The sequence below is a fragment of the Chlorocebus sabaeus genome, chromosome 22 (assembly GCF_047675955.1).
Source record: "Chlorocebus sabaeus isolate Y175 chromosome 22, mChlSab1.0.hap1, whole genome shotgun sequence".
In the NCBI taxonomy this organism is placed as follows: domain Eukaryota; kingdom Metazoa; phylum Chordata; class Mammalia; order Primates; family Cercopithecidae; genus Chlorocebus; species Chlorocebus sabaeus.
Genome location: NC_132925.1, coordinates 55,138,040 through 55,152,728, shown reverse-complemented (window position 1 = coordinate 55,152,728; position 14,689 = coordinate 55,138,040). Strand labels below are relative to the sequence as shown.

The 14,689-nt window shown below is 38.3% G+C and overlaps 1 protein-coding gene across 17 annotated transcripts in view; it reads left to right on the top strand.

The window, feature by feature from the left end:
• SETD5 (SET domain containing 5) overlaps window positions 1-14,689 on the top strand; it is a 95,695-nt gene that overhangs the window by 44,922 nt on the left and 36,084 nt on the right. For all 17 annotated transcript variants that reach the window (XR_012090593.1, XM_007985115.3, XM_038002500.2 and 14 more), the window contains 10 exons: window positions 886-1,128; window positions 2,024-2,172; window positions 2,558-2,675; window positions 3,717-3,826; window positions 5,419-5,671; window positions 6,023-6,106; window positions 7,087-7,344; window positions 8,053-8,373; window positions 8,751-8,993; window positions 14,110-14,239. Coding sequence is in view for 16 of the 17 variants with exons in the window: in XM_007985115.3 (XP_007983306.1) it covers window positions 886-1,128; window positions 2,024-2,172; window positions 2,558-2,675; window positions 3,717-3,826; window positions 5,419-5,671; window positions 6,023-6,106; window positions 7,087-7,344; window positions 8,053-8,373; window positions 8,751-8,993; window positions 14,110-14,239 (1,909 nt within the window). In the remaining variant the exon portion in view is untranslated. The remainder of the gene's footprint in view (window positions 1-885; window positions 1,129-2,023; window positions 2,173-2,557; window positions 2,676-3,716; window positions 3,827-5,418; window positions 5,672-6,022; window positions 6,107-7,086; window positions 7,345-8,052; window positions 8,374-8,750; window positions 8,994-14,109; window positions 14,240-14,689) is intronic.

Below are 14,689 nucleotides of genomic sequence, written 5' to 3'. Positions count from 1 at the left end.
TTTTCTGATGGCACTTAAGTCTTGAACACCATGGAGGAGAGCATGTATTGGGCTTAAGCTTTGTCTTTGTAGCTCAGGCACTGTCTGCCTAGGAAGCTGTTCCTGAGTTGTTGTAATCTTTTCTCAATACTGTCACCATAGAGGGCAGTGGTTTTCCTAGAGGAGTATAGCAAAGTACCTCTTAGACATTTTCTGTATTCTCCCTACCTACTCCTCTCCCCTCGCTTCACCTCTTCAGATTATGTAGAATGTGGTAATTTAAAATGTTGAAAATAGGGTGTTAGAAAGATATACTCAAATAATAACTTTTTATATGGGCAGTAAAATTATGATTGGATTGATGAGATTGGCTGATAAAGGTGACATGTAGGTTTAGAAAGAACGTGAATTATGAAAATAATAAGTGACACAAAAACATTCATTCTCCTGGAGAATAGTCAGAAAACCAGTTTGGGCTAACACCAACACAGAGTGAGTATGAAAAATTGAAGCAGTGGTAAATGTGAGGTCTCTACTGTTCATTTTTATGAAGATTTTCTTATGAACTTGACGTCAGTCTTTTGGTAAGAAAATTGATTTTTATGACTTTAAAATGGTCATAAAATCACAGTGATGGTGTGAAACTATGATCCCAATTAATTTCTTACTTTATAAATGGAGAAACTGAGCTTCCCCATTTGAAGAAGTTATTCAAGGTCTCGCCTCTCATTGGTAACAAAAGCATGATAGAAACCAGATCCTCTGACTCCCAGTCCATTACTCTTTTATGCCACATCAGTTGCCAAGTGATAGATTTTCTCTGGAACCCCAACTTGTCCCACCCCCATTCCCAACCCCCTATTTATGCATGGACTTTACTAACCTCCCTGAATTTGTTTTCTACAGAATTCTCCCTCTGAAGCACAGAATTTAGATGAGAATACAACTGAGGGCTGGGAAAATCGGATAAGACTATGGACTGACCAGTATGAAGAAGCTTTCACTAATCAGTACAGTGCAGATGTACAGAACGCCCTTGAACAACACCTACATTCTAGCAAGGAATTTGTGGGCAAACCTACTATTTTAGACACTATTAATAAGACTGAATTGGCCTGTAATAACACAGTTATTGGTTCCCAAATGCAGGTAAGCACCAAAGGGTTGAAGACTCTTAAGTATGTGAAATTTTAAGAACCCAGAAAGAGGGTAATGGATTGGAATTACTGTTCCTTCCAAATGTACAAGGCCATAGAATAACAGATTAGACAGGTGTTGATCATATGTAACCAAAAGTAGGTTATATTAACTGGAAACTATCTGGATACATATTTTTAAACTACCTTTATTAATAAAAAATAGATGAATTGAGTCTGTGCAGTGGCTCACTCCTAGAATACAACACTTTGGCAAGAAGCCAAGGTGGGAGGATTGCTTGAGGCCAGCAGTTCAAGACCAGCCTGTACAACATAGTGAGACCCTCTCTTTACAAAAAAAATTAAAAGTTAGCCATTGTGATGGTACACACCTGTAAGTCCCAGCTACTGGGGAGGCTGAGGTGGAAGGATCACTTGAATGAATTTGAGGTTATAGTAAGTTATGATTGCTGCACCACTGCACTCCAGCCTGGGTGACTGAGTGAGACCCTGTCTCTTTAAAAAAAAAAAAAAAAAGATGACTTAGTATGGGAAATTTTGTATAACCTAGGTAGGAATTATCTAAGATTTATAGAAAGTTAAGCATGTTCTTTCTCAACTTTATTAGAGATAGAGTCACTGAAATTTTAATCATGGTTTTTTGTTTTGTTTTGTTTTTTGGTTTTTTTTATGTTGCCTTTTCTGGGGAGGCAGTTTCACTAGATGTAGCATGTCTCTTAGAAAAATTGAGCTTTTATCACATTTTAAAATTTCTCATCATTGATCTAAATAACATATACAGATAAAACCTGAAAATGTTAGCATGTTTTCCTTAATTATGAAATAATTTGAGTGTCTACTAAGGTATTCTTGCTGTTGTTTAATGTTACTGCTCTGGTTTTATTCAGTTACAGCTGGGAAGAGTCACTCGTGTTCAAAAGCACCGGAAGATCCTGAGGGCTGCAAGAGATTTGGCTTTGGACACTCTTATAATAGAGTATCGTGGGAAAGTCATGTTACGACAGCAGTTTGAGGTCAATGGGCATTTCTTCAAAAAGTAAGAACATCATTCATTGAGCAGTGAGGGCTAAGGTGGACCTGGTTGACCAGTGTTGTAAAAATCATTCTGTTTGATAGGATGCTCTCGGGAGAAAAAAAATCACAACTCAGATAAGCTCACGCCTGTCTGCTATTTGTAGAGAAGTACAAGTAAATCTGCAAATTGTTTAATGTGTAAAGTGGTGACAACTCCTTTCCAAGCCAAGCATTCCTTGCTTTGTGCTTGTTCTTTAATCAAAAGCAGACAAGCATGTGATGTTTTCCAAGTTTAGGCATTGTAAAAGACTGCTGCTGCTTCTCTCAGCATATGCTTCATATTTGGAGTCATGGGGTGGCCTTCTTTTTCGTGTTGAGAATTACAGGAATTTTAATTATATCCCTAGACCATACCCCTTTGTGCTCTTCTACTCAAAATTCAATGGTGTAGAGATGTGTGTGGATGCCCGTACTTTCGGTAATGATGCTCGGTTCATCAGAAGATCATGTACACCAAATGCAGAGGTAAGATATCTGTAGCAACTTCCCTTTGACTGGAACCATCAAATGACAAGCTTACTGAAGAAACAGTGTGAAAACTTCACTCAGATAAAGGTCTGTAGATAATAGTCGTGATATTTCATTGTGAGAAGTGAAAAACAAAAGTAATGGTGCTTTTATACTGAGAAAATGGGAGCAAGGAAAGAATTTTCTTTAAGAAGGCAGAAATAGAAAAGAGCAAGTTAGCATTTGCTAAGGAGAAAGCTAGACTGGATAAGAAAATCAAGTGTAGTTGTATTAAAGAAATTGCCATACGGTGTAAGTAGATGTCATCAGGCCTAACTAAGTTATTTGGTTGCAGCTTCTTTAGATTTTAGTAAGTAGTGTTCTATGAGAGAATCTAGGCATTTCTAGGATTCATTACTCAGAGCAGCCACATCAAATAAAGCAAGAAAATCCGTAGAGCTTTACTTACTGGCTAAGGAATTTTAATTCTCTGGTGGAGCTAGAAACAGCTATAAGATGTGAAAGCAGCTGGGCGCGGTGGCTCATGCCTGTAATCCCAGCACTTTGGAAGGCTGAGGCGGGCAGATCACAAGGTCAGGAGTTCGAGACCAGCCTGGCCAACATGGTGAAACCCCATCTCTACTTAAAAAAAAAAATACAAAAATCAACTGGGCATGGTGGCATGTGCCTGTATTCCCAGCTACTCAAGACGCTGACACAGAAGAATTGCTTGAACCCGGGAGGCAGAGGTTGCAGTGAGCCAAGATCGCGCCTCTCCACTCGAGCCTGAGCGACAGAGCAAGACTTCATCTCAAAAAAAAAAAAAAAAGATGTGAAAGTAGAGATTTTTACCCTGATTTCTAACATCTCAAGGTTTCTCCACGTATTTCAAGAAGTATCATAAATTTTCAAGCCAGTACAGTATAATAGTTTCAGATAAAAAGATTGAGTTAAATAAAGATTACCATAACTCTAAAATGGAGAGAAAGTATGGTTTTTTTCTGTTACGGAAAGTTCATGGTCTTTGTGAAAAATCCAACCAGATGCCTTTTCACACAGGTGCGACACATGATTGCAGATGGGATGATTCACCTGTGCATCTATGCTGTGTCTGCCATCACCAAGGATGCTGAGGTCACCATAGCATTTGATTATGAGTATAGTAACTGGTAAGATCTCAAAAACCTTTCCTAACATGAATGTCCTTGTCTTATATATTAAGCTGTTCACTCTAAAGTCTGCTATGTTTCTTGCTTTTTCCTTTGTTTACTTAATCTTTCCATGACTAATGAGTTTTCTGCCTAGAAATTGTAAAGGAAAAGACAAGATTTTTTTTTTTAGAGATATGGATACCTTATATGATACTGCTCACAATTTTCCTGACAAAAGTGTTTTCACTTATGCCTTTTTAGCAAGAATAGCAAAATGGATATATATGTATGAGACACTCCTGGAAATTACAATAGCATCCTGTTGTTATGCACTGAGTACTTATGTCAGGGACCATATAAAATGGGAATTTAGGCCAGGCACAGCGGCTCATGCCTGTGATCCCAGCACTTCGGAAGGCTGAGGTGGGCGGATCACGAGGTCAGGAGTTCAAGACCATCCTGGCCAACAATGAAACCTTGTCTCTACTAAAAATACAAAAATTAGCCAGGCGTGGTGGCACGTGCCTGTAGTCCCAGCCACTCGAGAGGCTGAGGCAGGAGAATCACTTGAACCTGGGAGACAGAGGCTGTAGTGAGCCAAGATCGTGCCACTGCACTCCAACCTGGCAACAGAGGGAGACTCCATTTAAAAAAAAAAAAATAGAATTTAATGTGTTATCTCTACTTTAAATTTGTCAATTATACCCTTATAAAGCTAGGAGTGGGATTTAAAGATCCACCCTATCCACAGAAACCATGTTATCTAGCTGTATATGACAGTGCAGAAAACCATAAATGGCAATTCATAGATGAATATGTGGTGGATTTTATAAAGTATATGCTTTTTGTTCCTTGGTCATTTGGGGCAAAATAGAGGTTATGTGGTAACGTGATGTTTGGCCCAGGTATAAGAAAAAAGATGTTCTGCTTAATTCATCAAGGAAAATGAAAAGAAAAGGTTTTAAGAAGTAGGGAATTAGGTAAAAGTGAGGACATGTAATGGTGGGCACAAGATGAGTATGGCCACATCAGCCTTTATCCTTGATTCATTGCCTACTAAATAGCTAATAAACCACTGGAGGGACTGGATTTAGGGAGGGTTTTCTTTTTTTTCCCACTGACCATGGAGTAGAATTGGGGTTACACAGAGAAAGACAGAATATTGAAAGTGTTACGTCAGGTGCGGTGACTCATACCTGTAATCCCAGCACTTTGGGAGGCTAAGGCTCGAGGATCACTTGAGCCCAGGAGTTCGAGACCAGCCTCGAAAAAAAGGCAAAACCCCATCTCTGCCGAAAATAAAAAAAATTAGCTGGGCACGTAGTTCCAGCTACTCAGGAGGCTGAGGTAATAGGATCACTTGAGCCCAGGAAGCAGAGTTTACAGTGAGCTGTGATGCACCACTGCACTCCAGCCTGGATGACAAAGTGAGACTCCATCTTCGATAAAAAGAAAAACAAAAGTATAGGACTCTCTAATTTTTCTGTTTAACTTATTCAGAGATCGTATCAGAGGAAATTACTGTGCTGATATTTTGAGAGGGTAAATGGATAATGTAACTGAATTTCAAGGGTACTGAGACAGGCATTTTGGTTGTTTCTTTGGAGCAGTAATTATAAAGTGGACTGTGCCTGTCACAAGGGAAACCGGAATTGTCCTATACAAAAAAGGAATCCTAATGCTACAGAACTGCCACTCCCACCACCTCCTCCAAGCCTACCCACCATTGGAGCAGAGACTAGACGTAGAAAAGCACGACGGAAAGAGCTAGAGATGGAGCAGCAGAATGAGGCTCCAGAGGAGAATAATGACCAGCAATCACAAGAAGTTCCAGAAAAAGTAACTGTATCCAGTGATCATGAGGTAATCGCCCCTGGTCAAATGATGATGCTATGTCATCAATCCTCTGAAGGAAGAGGAACCTGAGTTGCCACATGGTTTAAGTAGGGGAGCTATAGTAACACTTAATGCCCTTTATATCAATGTGGGTGTATTGTGTTCATTCATTTCTTTCTGTTTTACAAAGTCAAAAATATCCTTTGCTGGTTTTGCACCAGAGAATAGGGTTATCATTTATGTTTACCATGTGGCCTCACATGAGTTAACACTTGAAAGCATTAGAGATTGCTATAGAGAGTTTTAAGCTACCAGAATAAAACAGATTGATTTTTTCTCAGAGCTTGAGTACAGCTGAATATTGCCTCTATCTTAAAGGAAGTAGACAATCCAGAAGAAAAACCAGAAGAAGAGAAAGAAGAGGTTATAGATGACCAGGAGAACCTAGCTCATAGCAGGAGGGTGAGTACTGTGACATTCCTTTGCTCCTTCTTATTCCTGCTACCTCCATCATGTTCTTCTGTTCTCTTAACTTTGTATCATCTCATTGATTTGACCTGGAGGTTATAATTTGGGCTTTTTCATAATAAAGATTTTATTATAATTCTTTGATTTATTTTTCTTTATACACACAGTAGTTTTCTAGTGATGATTATCTAGTGATGGTTTTAAGAGGTTTTTTTTTTTTATAACAGTGTGGTTTCCGAAAAACTGGCTAGTCAGAATCAAAATGTATTATAGTTGGTTTGCTCTGAATGAGGAGTTTTCTAGGTTTATGTGAGTTTTGAATTTTTTTTAAACCCTTTTAGTCATATGAACTAAAATTTTCTGCTTTTATGCTGAAACCAATCCTGTGTGTTTATGACGCTGATTTGATGAGTTTTTTGTTTTGTTTTGTTTTTAAGACTGAGTCTTGCTTTTTCGCCAGGCTGGAGTGCAGTGGTGCAATCTCAGCTCACCGCAACCCCTGCCTCCCAGGTTCAAGCGATTCCCCTGCCTCAGCCTCCCAAGTAGCTGGGATTGCAGGCATGTGCCACCGTACCTGGCTAATTTTTTGTATTGTAGTGGAGATGGGGTTTCACCATGTTGGCCAAGACGGTCTCAATCTCCTGACCTCCTGATCTTCCCACCTCGGCCTCCCAAAGTACTGGGATTATAGACATGAGCCACCGCACTCATCCTGTTGTCATAGTAAAAAGTTTCAAAATAATTGACCCTTTTTGAAAAGTTTATGTTTGACTTTGCCTTTATTTACAACTATTCCCCACATTTAAAATGAAATATTTTATTTTTAGTTTTTTCTTGTGTTTTCCAAGTTATATGTGTCATCTTACTGGTAGTTAAATAAATTTCTATAAATTTCCCTTAAAAATACTTTTATAAAGGCTGTCCCCTCGTCCTCATTTGAAGCTTTCTTCTACACCAATACTATTTCTTTCTAGACCAGGGAAGATAGAAAAGTAGAAGCCATCATGCATGCTTTTGAAAACTTAGAGAAAAGAAAGAAGCGGCGAGATCAGCCTTTGGAACAGAGCAACTCTGATGTAGAGATTACTACAACCACTTCAGAGACTCCTGTTGGTGAAGAAACAAAAACTGAAGCCCCTGAATCTGAAGTTAGCAACTCTGCTTCAAATGTTACCATCCCAAGCACCCCACAGAGTGTTGGTGTGAATACCCGGAGGTCTTCCCAAGCAGGGGTAAGAGTTGAAAAGACTTCAGAGCTTAGACATCCTTACCTTCGCTAATGTCAATTACCTAATTTTTGGAATTTTTAAAATCAGTTTTTTCACCTTCGCTCTATCACAATAGATAAGGCCATTAACTTTGTAACTGGAACCATTTCATTGGCCTATTTTGTAAATGCTTATTAGAAATAGAAATAACCCAAACGTTTGTCCCTAGCCTCTTTAGCTCGTTTAAGTGTATACGTTTTTGCATTTAAGAATTACTTTCTTTTTTTTTTTTTTTTTTTTTTTTTTTTTTGAGATGGAGTCTCGCACTGTCACCCAGGCTGGAGTGCAGTGATGCGATCTCGGCTCACTGCAAGCTCCGCCTCCTGGGTTGACACCATTCTCCTGCCTCAGCCTCCCGAGTAGCTGGGACTACAGGCGCTCACCACTACGCTCAGCTAATTTTTTTGTATTTTTAGTAGAGGTGGAGTTTCACCATGTTAGCCAGGATGATCTCGATCTCCTGACCTCGTGATCCACCCATCTCAGCCTCCCAAAGTGCTGGGATTACAGGCGTGAGCCACAGCGCCTGGCCAAGAATTACATTTTAAATTAGTGTTTCTAATCCTTATAGTTTTCATCAGTAGACATTCTGAATGCTTAATGTGAATAGGAAACTAGACTGTTTGCTGATAAAACATTTTTGGTAAACATCTGACCCTACTATTTTTACAGGATATTGCTGCAGAAAAACCAGTCCCCAAGCCACCTCCAGCAAAGCCTTCTAGGCCCCGGCCGAAGAGTCGAATTTCTCGGTACAGGACCAGTTCAGCCCAAAGACTAAAGCGTCAGAAACAGGCCAATGCACAGCAGGCAGAATTGTCACAAGCTGCCTTAGAAGAGGGAGGAAGTAACAGTTTAGTAACTCCTACTGAAGCTGGAAGTATAGACAGTTCAGGAGAAAACAGGCCATTAACAGGGTCTGACCCAACTGTGGTGTCAATTACTGGATCCCATGTCAACCGTGCTGCATCTAAATACCCCAAAACCAAAAAGGTGAGTCACAAATACATCTTTTATAAGTCCAGTCTGGCAAGGGCTGTCTTAGTGAAATGAGAGGACCTATAATCCCCAGAAGAAACTAATCTCAATATGATTAGATTGAAAGTTCTAAAATGCTTTGACACAAAAGGCTGGAGCCATCCTACTACCTGTTTCCTTATTTTTAGTCAGCTTAAATCACTGATAGGTGAAATTATTCCTCTCTTAGTGGACGTGGAGAGGGTGAAGGAAGATATGCTTGTGTTCTGGTTGCCCAATTCATACTGTAGCTGCTGCATCTCCCTCTGTCCTAGTTTCTAGATGACATTTGTCTTTATGAACTACACTGCTACCTGTTGATTTATAAATTAATGATCTCTTTTTTACGTTAGTATCTAGTTACAGAATGGTTGAATGACAAAGCAGAGAAGCAAGAGTGCCCTGTTGAGTGCCCTTTACGTATCACGACGGATCCAACTGTACTGGCAACGACCCTAAACATGTTACCAGGTCTTATCCATTCCCCATTAATTTGCACCACCCCCAAACACTACATTCGCTTTGGCTCACCCTTTGTCCCTGAGAGACGTCGAAGGCCCCTTCTGCCTGATGGCACATTCAGCTCCTGTAAGAAGGTATGTTTGCGTTTTTGTGTGTGTGTGCTTTTTTTTTTAAGCCTAAGATTCCTGTCATCATGACATAAATAACATGTTCTGTAATAGCCACTCTGCCCATGTGAGTTTATAATGAATTAGTTGTTCAGCCATAAATACTGATTCTTCAAGAGTCTGTGAGACTATGGTGGAATGAATATACTGCATTTTTGGTGCTCAGATTTGTGACTGGTCACTGATGTCTCTTCTGAGAACCTTTGAGGTTCCTGAGGGAGAGCACACAGCAGTGGATGACTGGGTAGGGACGGATATATTTTGTGTGTGCTCTTGTAGTATGGGTTAACATGTCCATTTATGATGATTGTGTAAGGTTAGGCCCTGGGTCCTCTAGAACACTGTTGCATAAATGAAAAGTAATTAAATTGTGTTTTGAATCAATTGAACCACTATTATCCACTATCATCACTTGAAGGAAATTAGAGGAAAAATCCTATTGTAATTGGCATAATTCCTGTTCCTTGATCAAATGACAAGTCGGACTGTTTATTCCCAAAGAATACGGAATCTACCCTAAAAGACTATCTCTCCCTCTCTGTTTTCTGCCTCTTTCTCCTCTTTCTAATTACTTACTGTTTTTGGATCTAGTGGCAGTAGCGTTTGGTGGTGTTTTGGAATGTTCTTTCTTAATTCCCAGAAGCCCTGCATATTTTCCAAAGGTGTCTCTTAGGAATAGATCACTCCCTCAGATCTATGATGATGTTTTCCGTGTTTCTAGAAGTATGGGACACCCTTTCATTTGGTCTTCCTTTGAGGTAGAGTCTGTTCCCTGGAACACCCTTTTCTCTTATCCTCAGATCTGGATTCAGGCTGCCTTCCTCAGTGTCTGCCATTGCCCTCCTCCACTGGCATCACGTACATGAGGATGCTGCATATAGATTATTTGATGTGATGAAGTCTCCAACTCCAGGCAGGTCTTCCCTGACTCCTCCAAACTTAAAGCTTTTCTCTTTCGCCAAAGAACAGAAATTATTTCTCGGGGGGAGAGGGGCATGAAAGATGAGCCAAAGTGGTGTGGGATATGGAGGGGAGGAGGGCAATAGGAATCTGCAAAAAGGAAGGACGCTACTGCTGAATGAGCAGCACATTGCAGAAAGTCTTTTCCTAACTGCATATCTTACCTAAGTATTGGAATCACTCATTGGTTTGTTCGGGGAAACCCTAGTAGAAGAATTCCTAAAGAGAAATTTGACCATTTCTAAGGATGTTAACTGTTGAAGCATCTTACCAAGCCAGGTCATACAATCTCCTATTTTAGTCCTTTTAGGAGTGTAAGTGATTATTTAGTACAGATTAGTAATGAAATCTGAGCTGCAAATAATATGAACTAGGCTCTTGAATTGAAATTCCTTCTTGATAATTCTAATGCTGGGTTGCAGTCTTTCTGTTTCCATCTTTTCCAACTAGCAGAGACTTATAAAAACCAAAAACATGTGTCTAGGACTGTAACTTCAAATCTGCTAGAAAATGGATTTCTTTAAGCTTTTTTAACCTGGTTCTGCTTTTATACTTCTATCTATAGCACATCCTTAAATTTCTACAGACAACAGATAGAAATTCCATTTAACACAAATCTGTGTTATATTCTCCAAATGTATCTGACTATTCTTAATCTCATTTGTACAGGCTCTACTCAAGCACTTTTATCTATGTGTCATGGTTAGATAAGGTTCCTAAACTCTTTAGGAAGAGTTTAGGCTGCGTACACAGGATTATCATAACAAGACTATTTAAATAGGGTCTTTAAAAACTGTTTAAGTTTAAATCATTGCTTTATTGTGTGCTATTCACATATAAAGAGTCTATTTTTTAAAATACAGCTTTTTATGAGGCAAAATACAATGAAATTGAATGTCTTAGCTAGAATTGAATTTGGCTTTATGGCAGTGAAGAAGAGTTCTTAGATTGGTTAAAGAGGTCTTATCTAATGCAGAACCTAAGAACATTTTCATTATTCAACAAAATTGTAATAAAATTCAGAAAATCCCTCAGAATATAAGTTAATCAGATAGGTGAGAAAAACAGCCCTCCATGGGATTATTTAGAACAATGTATATTTCTAATAGGGTCATAGGCTCACTGTTTCGTATCTCACTAAAGAGGTGAGGGCCTGGCCTCATAAGTTAAAAACTTACCAGTGTAGGACAAATTAAAGTTGTATCTGTATAGTTGTACTCAGATTCTTACACTATTTTTTTTATTTTTATCATTATTATTTTGCTACTTCTGAAAAGAGGAGGAATTCAAGTATTTGACAGACCATTTTATGATATCCCTGGAGTTTCTAAATTGAATCATAGGTTTTAAAAAGCATTTTATAGTATATCATTTTTTAGATCCTCAGCTGTTATTTTAAAAACATTTATAAGTGGCCAACAAGGCTTTCGGTAGTGTTTTACCTTGTTCTCTCTAAACTCCTCTTCTAAACACAATGTGTATAGGGCATTTGGTCTCCAGACTTCTTAGAAAAACCAGTCTGACTGATAATGAAACACTGCTTTACATTGATATTAATATTTCATTTTATACACTGGAGCATTATCTGTAAATCTCCAAACATAACATTGAAATTTAGTTGAACCAGGACTCGTTGAAAACCTGCTGAGTGTTCAGTACTGTACTATAAGCTTTCTTCACGTATATTGTCTCACTTACTATTCATGAAATTAGAATCATTTTCCTATATTTATACATCCAGAAGCTTTGTCTCAGAAATGTTTGGTAACTTGCCCAAAGTGAGGCAGCTAGTAAGTGACAAGAGCCGAATTTCTTTTGGTGGGGGGTAGTGAGGGCTCACAGGGTCTCACTGTTGTCCAGGCTGGAGTGCAGTAGCATCATCACAGACTCACTGCAGCCTTGACCTCCTGGGCTCAAGTGGTCCTCCTACCTCAGCCTCCCGTGTAGCTGGGACCACAGGCACACCACTATGCCTGGCTAATATTCATATTTTTTGGAGCGACAGGGTTTTGCTATGTTGCCTAGGCTGATCTCAAACTCTTGAGCTCAAGGAGTCTGCCCACCTTGGCCTCCCATTCTGCTGGGATTACAGATATGAGCCACTGAGCCCAGCCTCACAGCCAAGTGTCAAGCCAGGGCTTTTGGACTCCAAAACCTGTATTACTTCCTTGTTCTTTCCCCATAATAATGAGACTTTTAAAACATTTATCCATCTTTGAGCCTCCCAGAAAACTCTTTTGCAATATACTTTAATACAGAGTTTCAGAGAAGGGAGAAATGTTCTTTTGATTTTAACAACTTGCTGAGTAGCTGCATTTAAAATTAACTTATTATCTATGAGGTTAATTGTATCTTGTTAGATACAAACAAATGTCCATGTTCCTTTTTTATATGAGTCCTGAAGTATTGTAAAATTATACAACAGAACCTGGAGGAGTAGGTTTGATCGTATTTGCTGTGTTTCACCTCATAGCTAACCATGGTAGCATCTTTCTTCTAGAATACTCCTGTTGTGGTTTTATGTTCCCTTTTTGTAGTCATCAGATCCAGAATGTAAATTCTTTTATGAGTACATCTACTAGACCCTGAAATATTAAAAAAATTAGTCATATAGGAAAGCTCAGTGACCCCAAATGAGTCTGTTTTCTGCTTTGAAAAGAAAAACTTAAAGGTGGCTATAACAAAAGATTTTTCACTCCTGAGCCTAATTTTTCCATTTATAAAATGAGTGCTTTGGACAAGATGACTTCTAAGTTCTCTTCTAAGCTTTAAGGCTTATATGTGTGGTTCTGACAATTCATCTTTACATCAATATTCTGTATCTAAGAGAGTTCGTTCTTGGGGGTTTTTGATTTTGTTTTTGTGTTTGCTTTTCAGAGACCTGATTGTATCCTAAAATGTTTATGTGATGAATTCAAATTACCATTGAGAGCTCTTTTTTATACACTTGTTCACTCTTCCTTCCAAATGTTTAGAGTATTAGTTTTGCTTTCATTTGGCCAGCCACAATGACATTTGTATGGTGTAAGTTTTTTGGTTTTTTTTTTTTTGTTTTTTGTTTTTTGTTTTTTGTTTTTTTTTTTTTTTGGTAAAATTTTTGTGGATTATTTCCTAGGTTTCTAAGAGGGAAAATCTGTAAGAATTGCTTTCTTTGGTGAAGAGAATATTTACTTACCTGTAATACATGTTCTCTAAAGGTATAAATTATAATAATTCACCTTTGCTCTTCCTGTTGGGGGAGGGTCTTACTCAGAAATTGATGTTTATCAAAATTCGATCTGTCTTATGTCAGGGCAGGAGAGCCACAGAGTGGTGAGCAACCTACAACTGTATATCTTAAGAGAACACAATTACAGGTAAGAAATTTTCTGTCTTCCACAGGATGCATTATCTTACTATCCTAATCTTTGCAGGCTTACTATCTCGCCTAAATTCACTTCTCGTCAATTTATTATTCTAATCTTTACTACCAAAAACTTGTGACTGATAGGTCTTCTTTTTGACTTTTTCCCTTTTTTTATGTCTACAGAAGTTCATTTTGTGATTTGCATTACTCATGCATAATTTAACCAAACTACTTGTTGGAGGGGGGATCCCATAGGTTATTTCATTTGAGATAAACCTTTGGTACCTGTAGTGAAGAGCTGTTAATCCTCATCCAAAGTCTTCCTATGAATCTTTTTTATTACCTCTTCACTTGTCTCCAGCACAGGGCAGACAACTTTTAAGAGATCTTTATCTTCCTTCTAGGCACTTATTTTATGTGTTAGTTTTATTCTATACAATCAGAGTCTCTCCTAAATAAATGTTAAGATTTCTTCCTAAGTCTTGCCGTTTTACACCATCCCAAACAGTATGAAAGATGTAATCATTTTTTTATTGGTTTTTGTCTTTTGATGGGATCTCATTATATGTAATCCAGTTTTCCTCAATTCTGTCAGTTAAAAGGAATTGATAGGACAATGTTCCAATATGCTGAGACACAAGACAATAAAATGCTTGACTGTGTAACTGAATTAGTGTGTTGAATTGTATCACTCACCAGTTGATGTACATTTAAAACAGGTTTACTAAATGGTTTTAAATAATTATTGGTAATTCTCTGGTTCTTTTCCAATTATAGCGCTGGATAAAACAAGCCTTAGAAGAAGGAATGACTCAAACATCATCTGTACCCCAAGAGACTAGAACTCAGCACCTATACCAAAGTAATGAGAATAGTAGCTCTTCCAGTATCTGCAAAGACAACGCAGGTACGTATATAAAACCTTTCTGAATATATGACCAATGATTGTTTCAGGTCTGCATAAAAAATTTCAGTATGACTACTTCTGATAACAAAAAGAAATGGCGTGTTTTCTAAATAGTTACTTTACATCTGTCTTTACAGAGGAAGAGAGAGATCTCAAGTCAGGGATCAGTTTTCCCAGGACGACAAAGAAGGACTAGACAGTGTACAGATAACAGCAGAAATGGTTATAAAAAAGGTTAGATACATTTAAAGTAGTAAGTTTAGGAAATTTATATTCATATTTATAAGATGGGGAAAGGGCAAGAAAGTGGTGGAACACTAATGTTCAGGAAAGAATTAAAATTCTAAGTGATTAAGTTGGGTGGGACATGGTTGAGGGAGCAGGGTATGAATGAAATAAGTGAGAAATTATTATCAGTTGATTGTTTTCAAAGGGACTTATATAATTAGC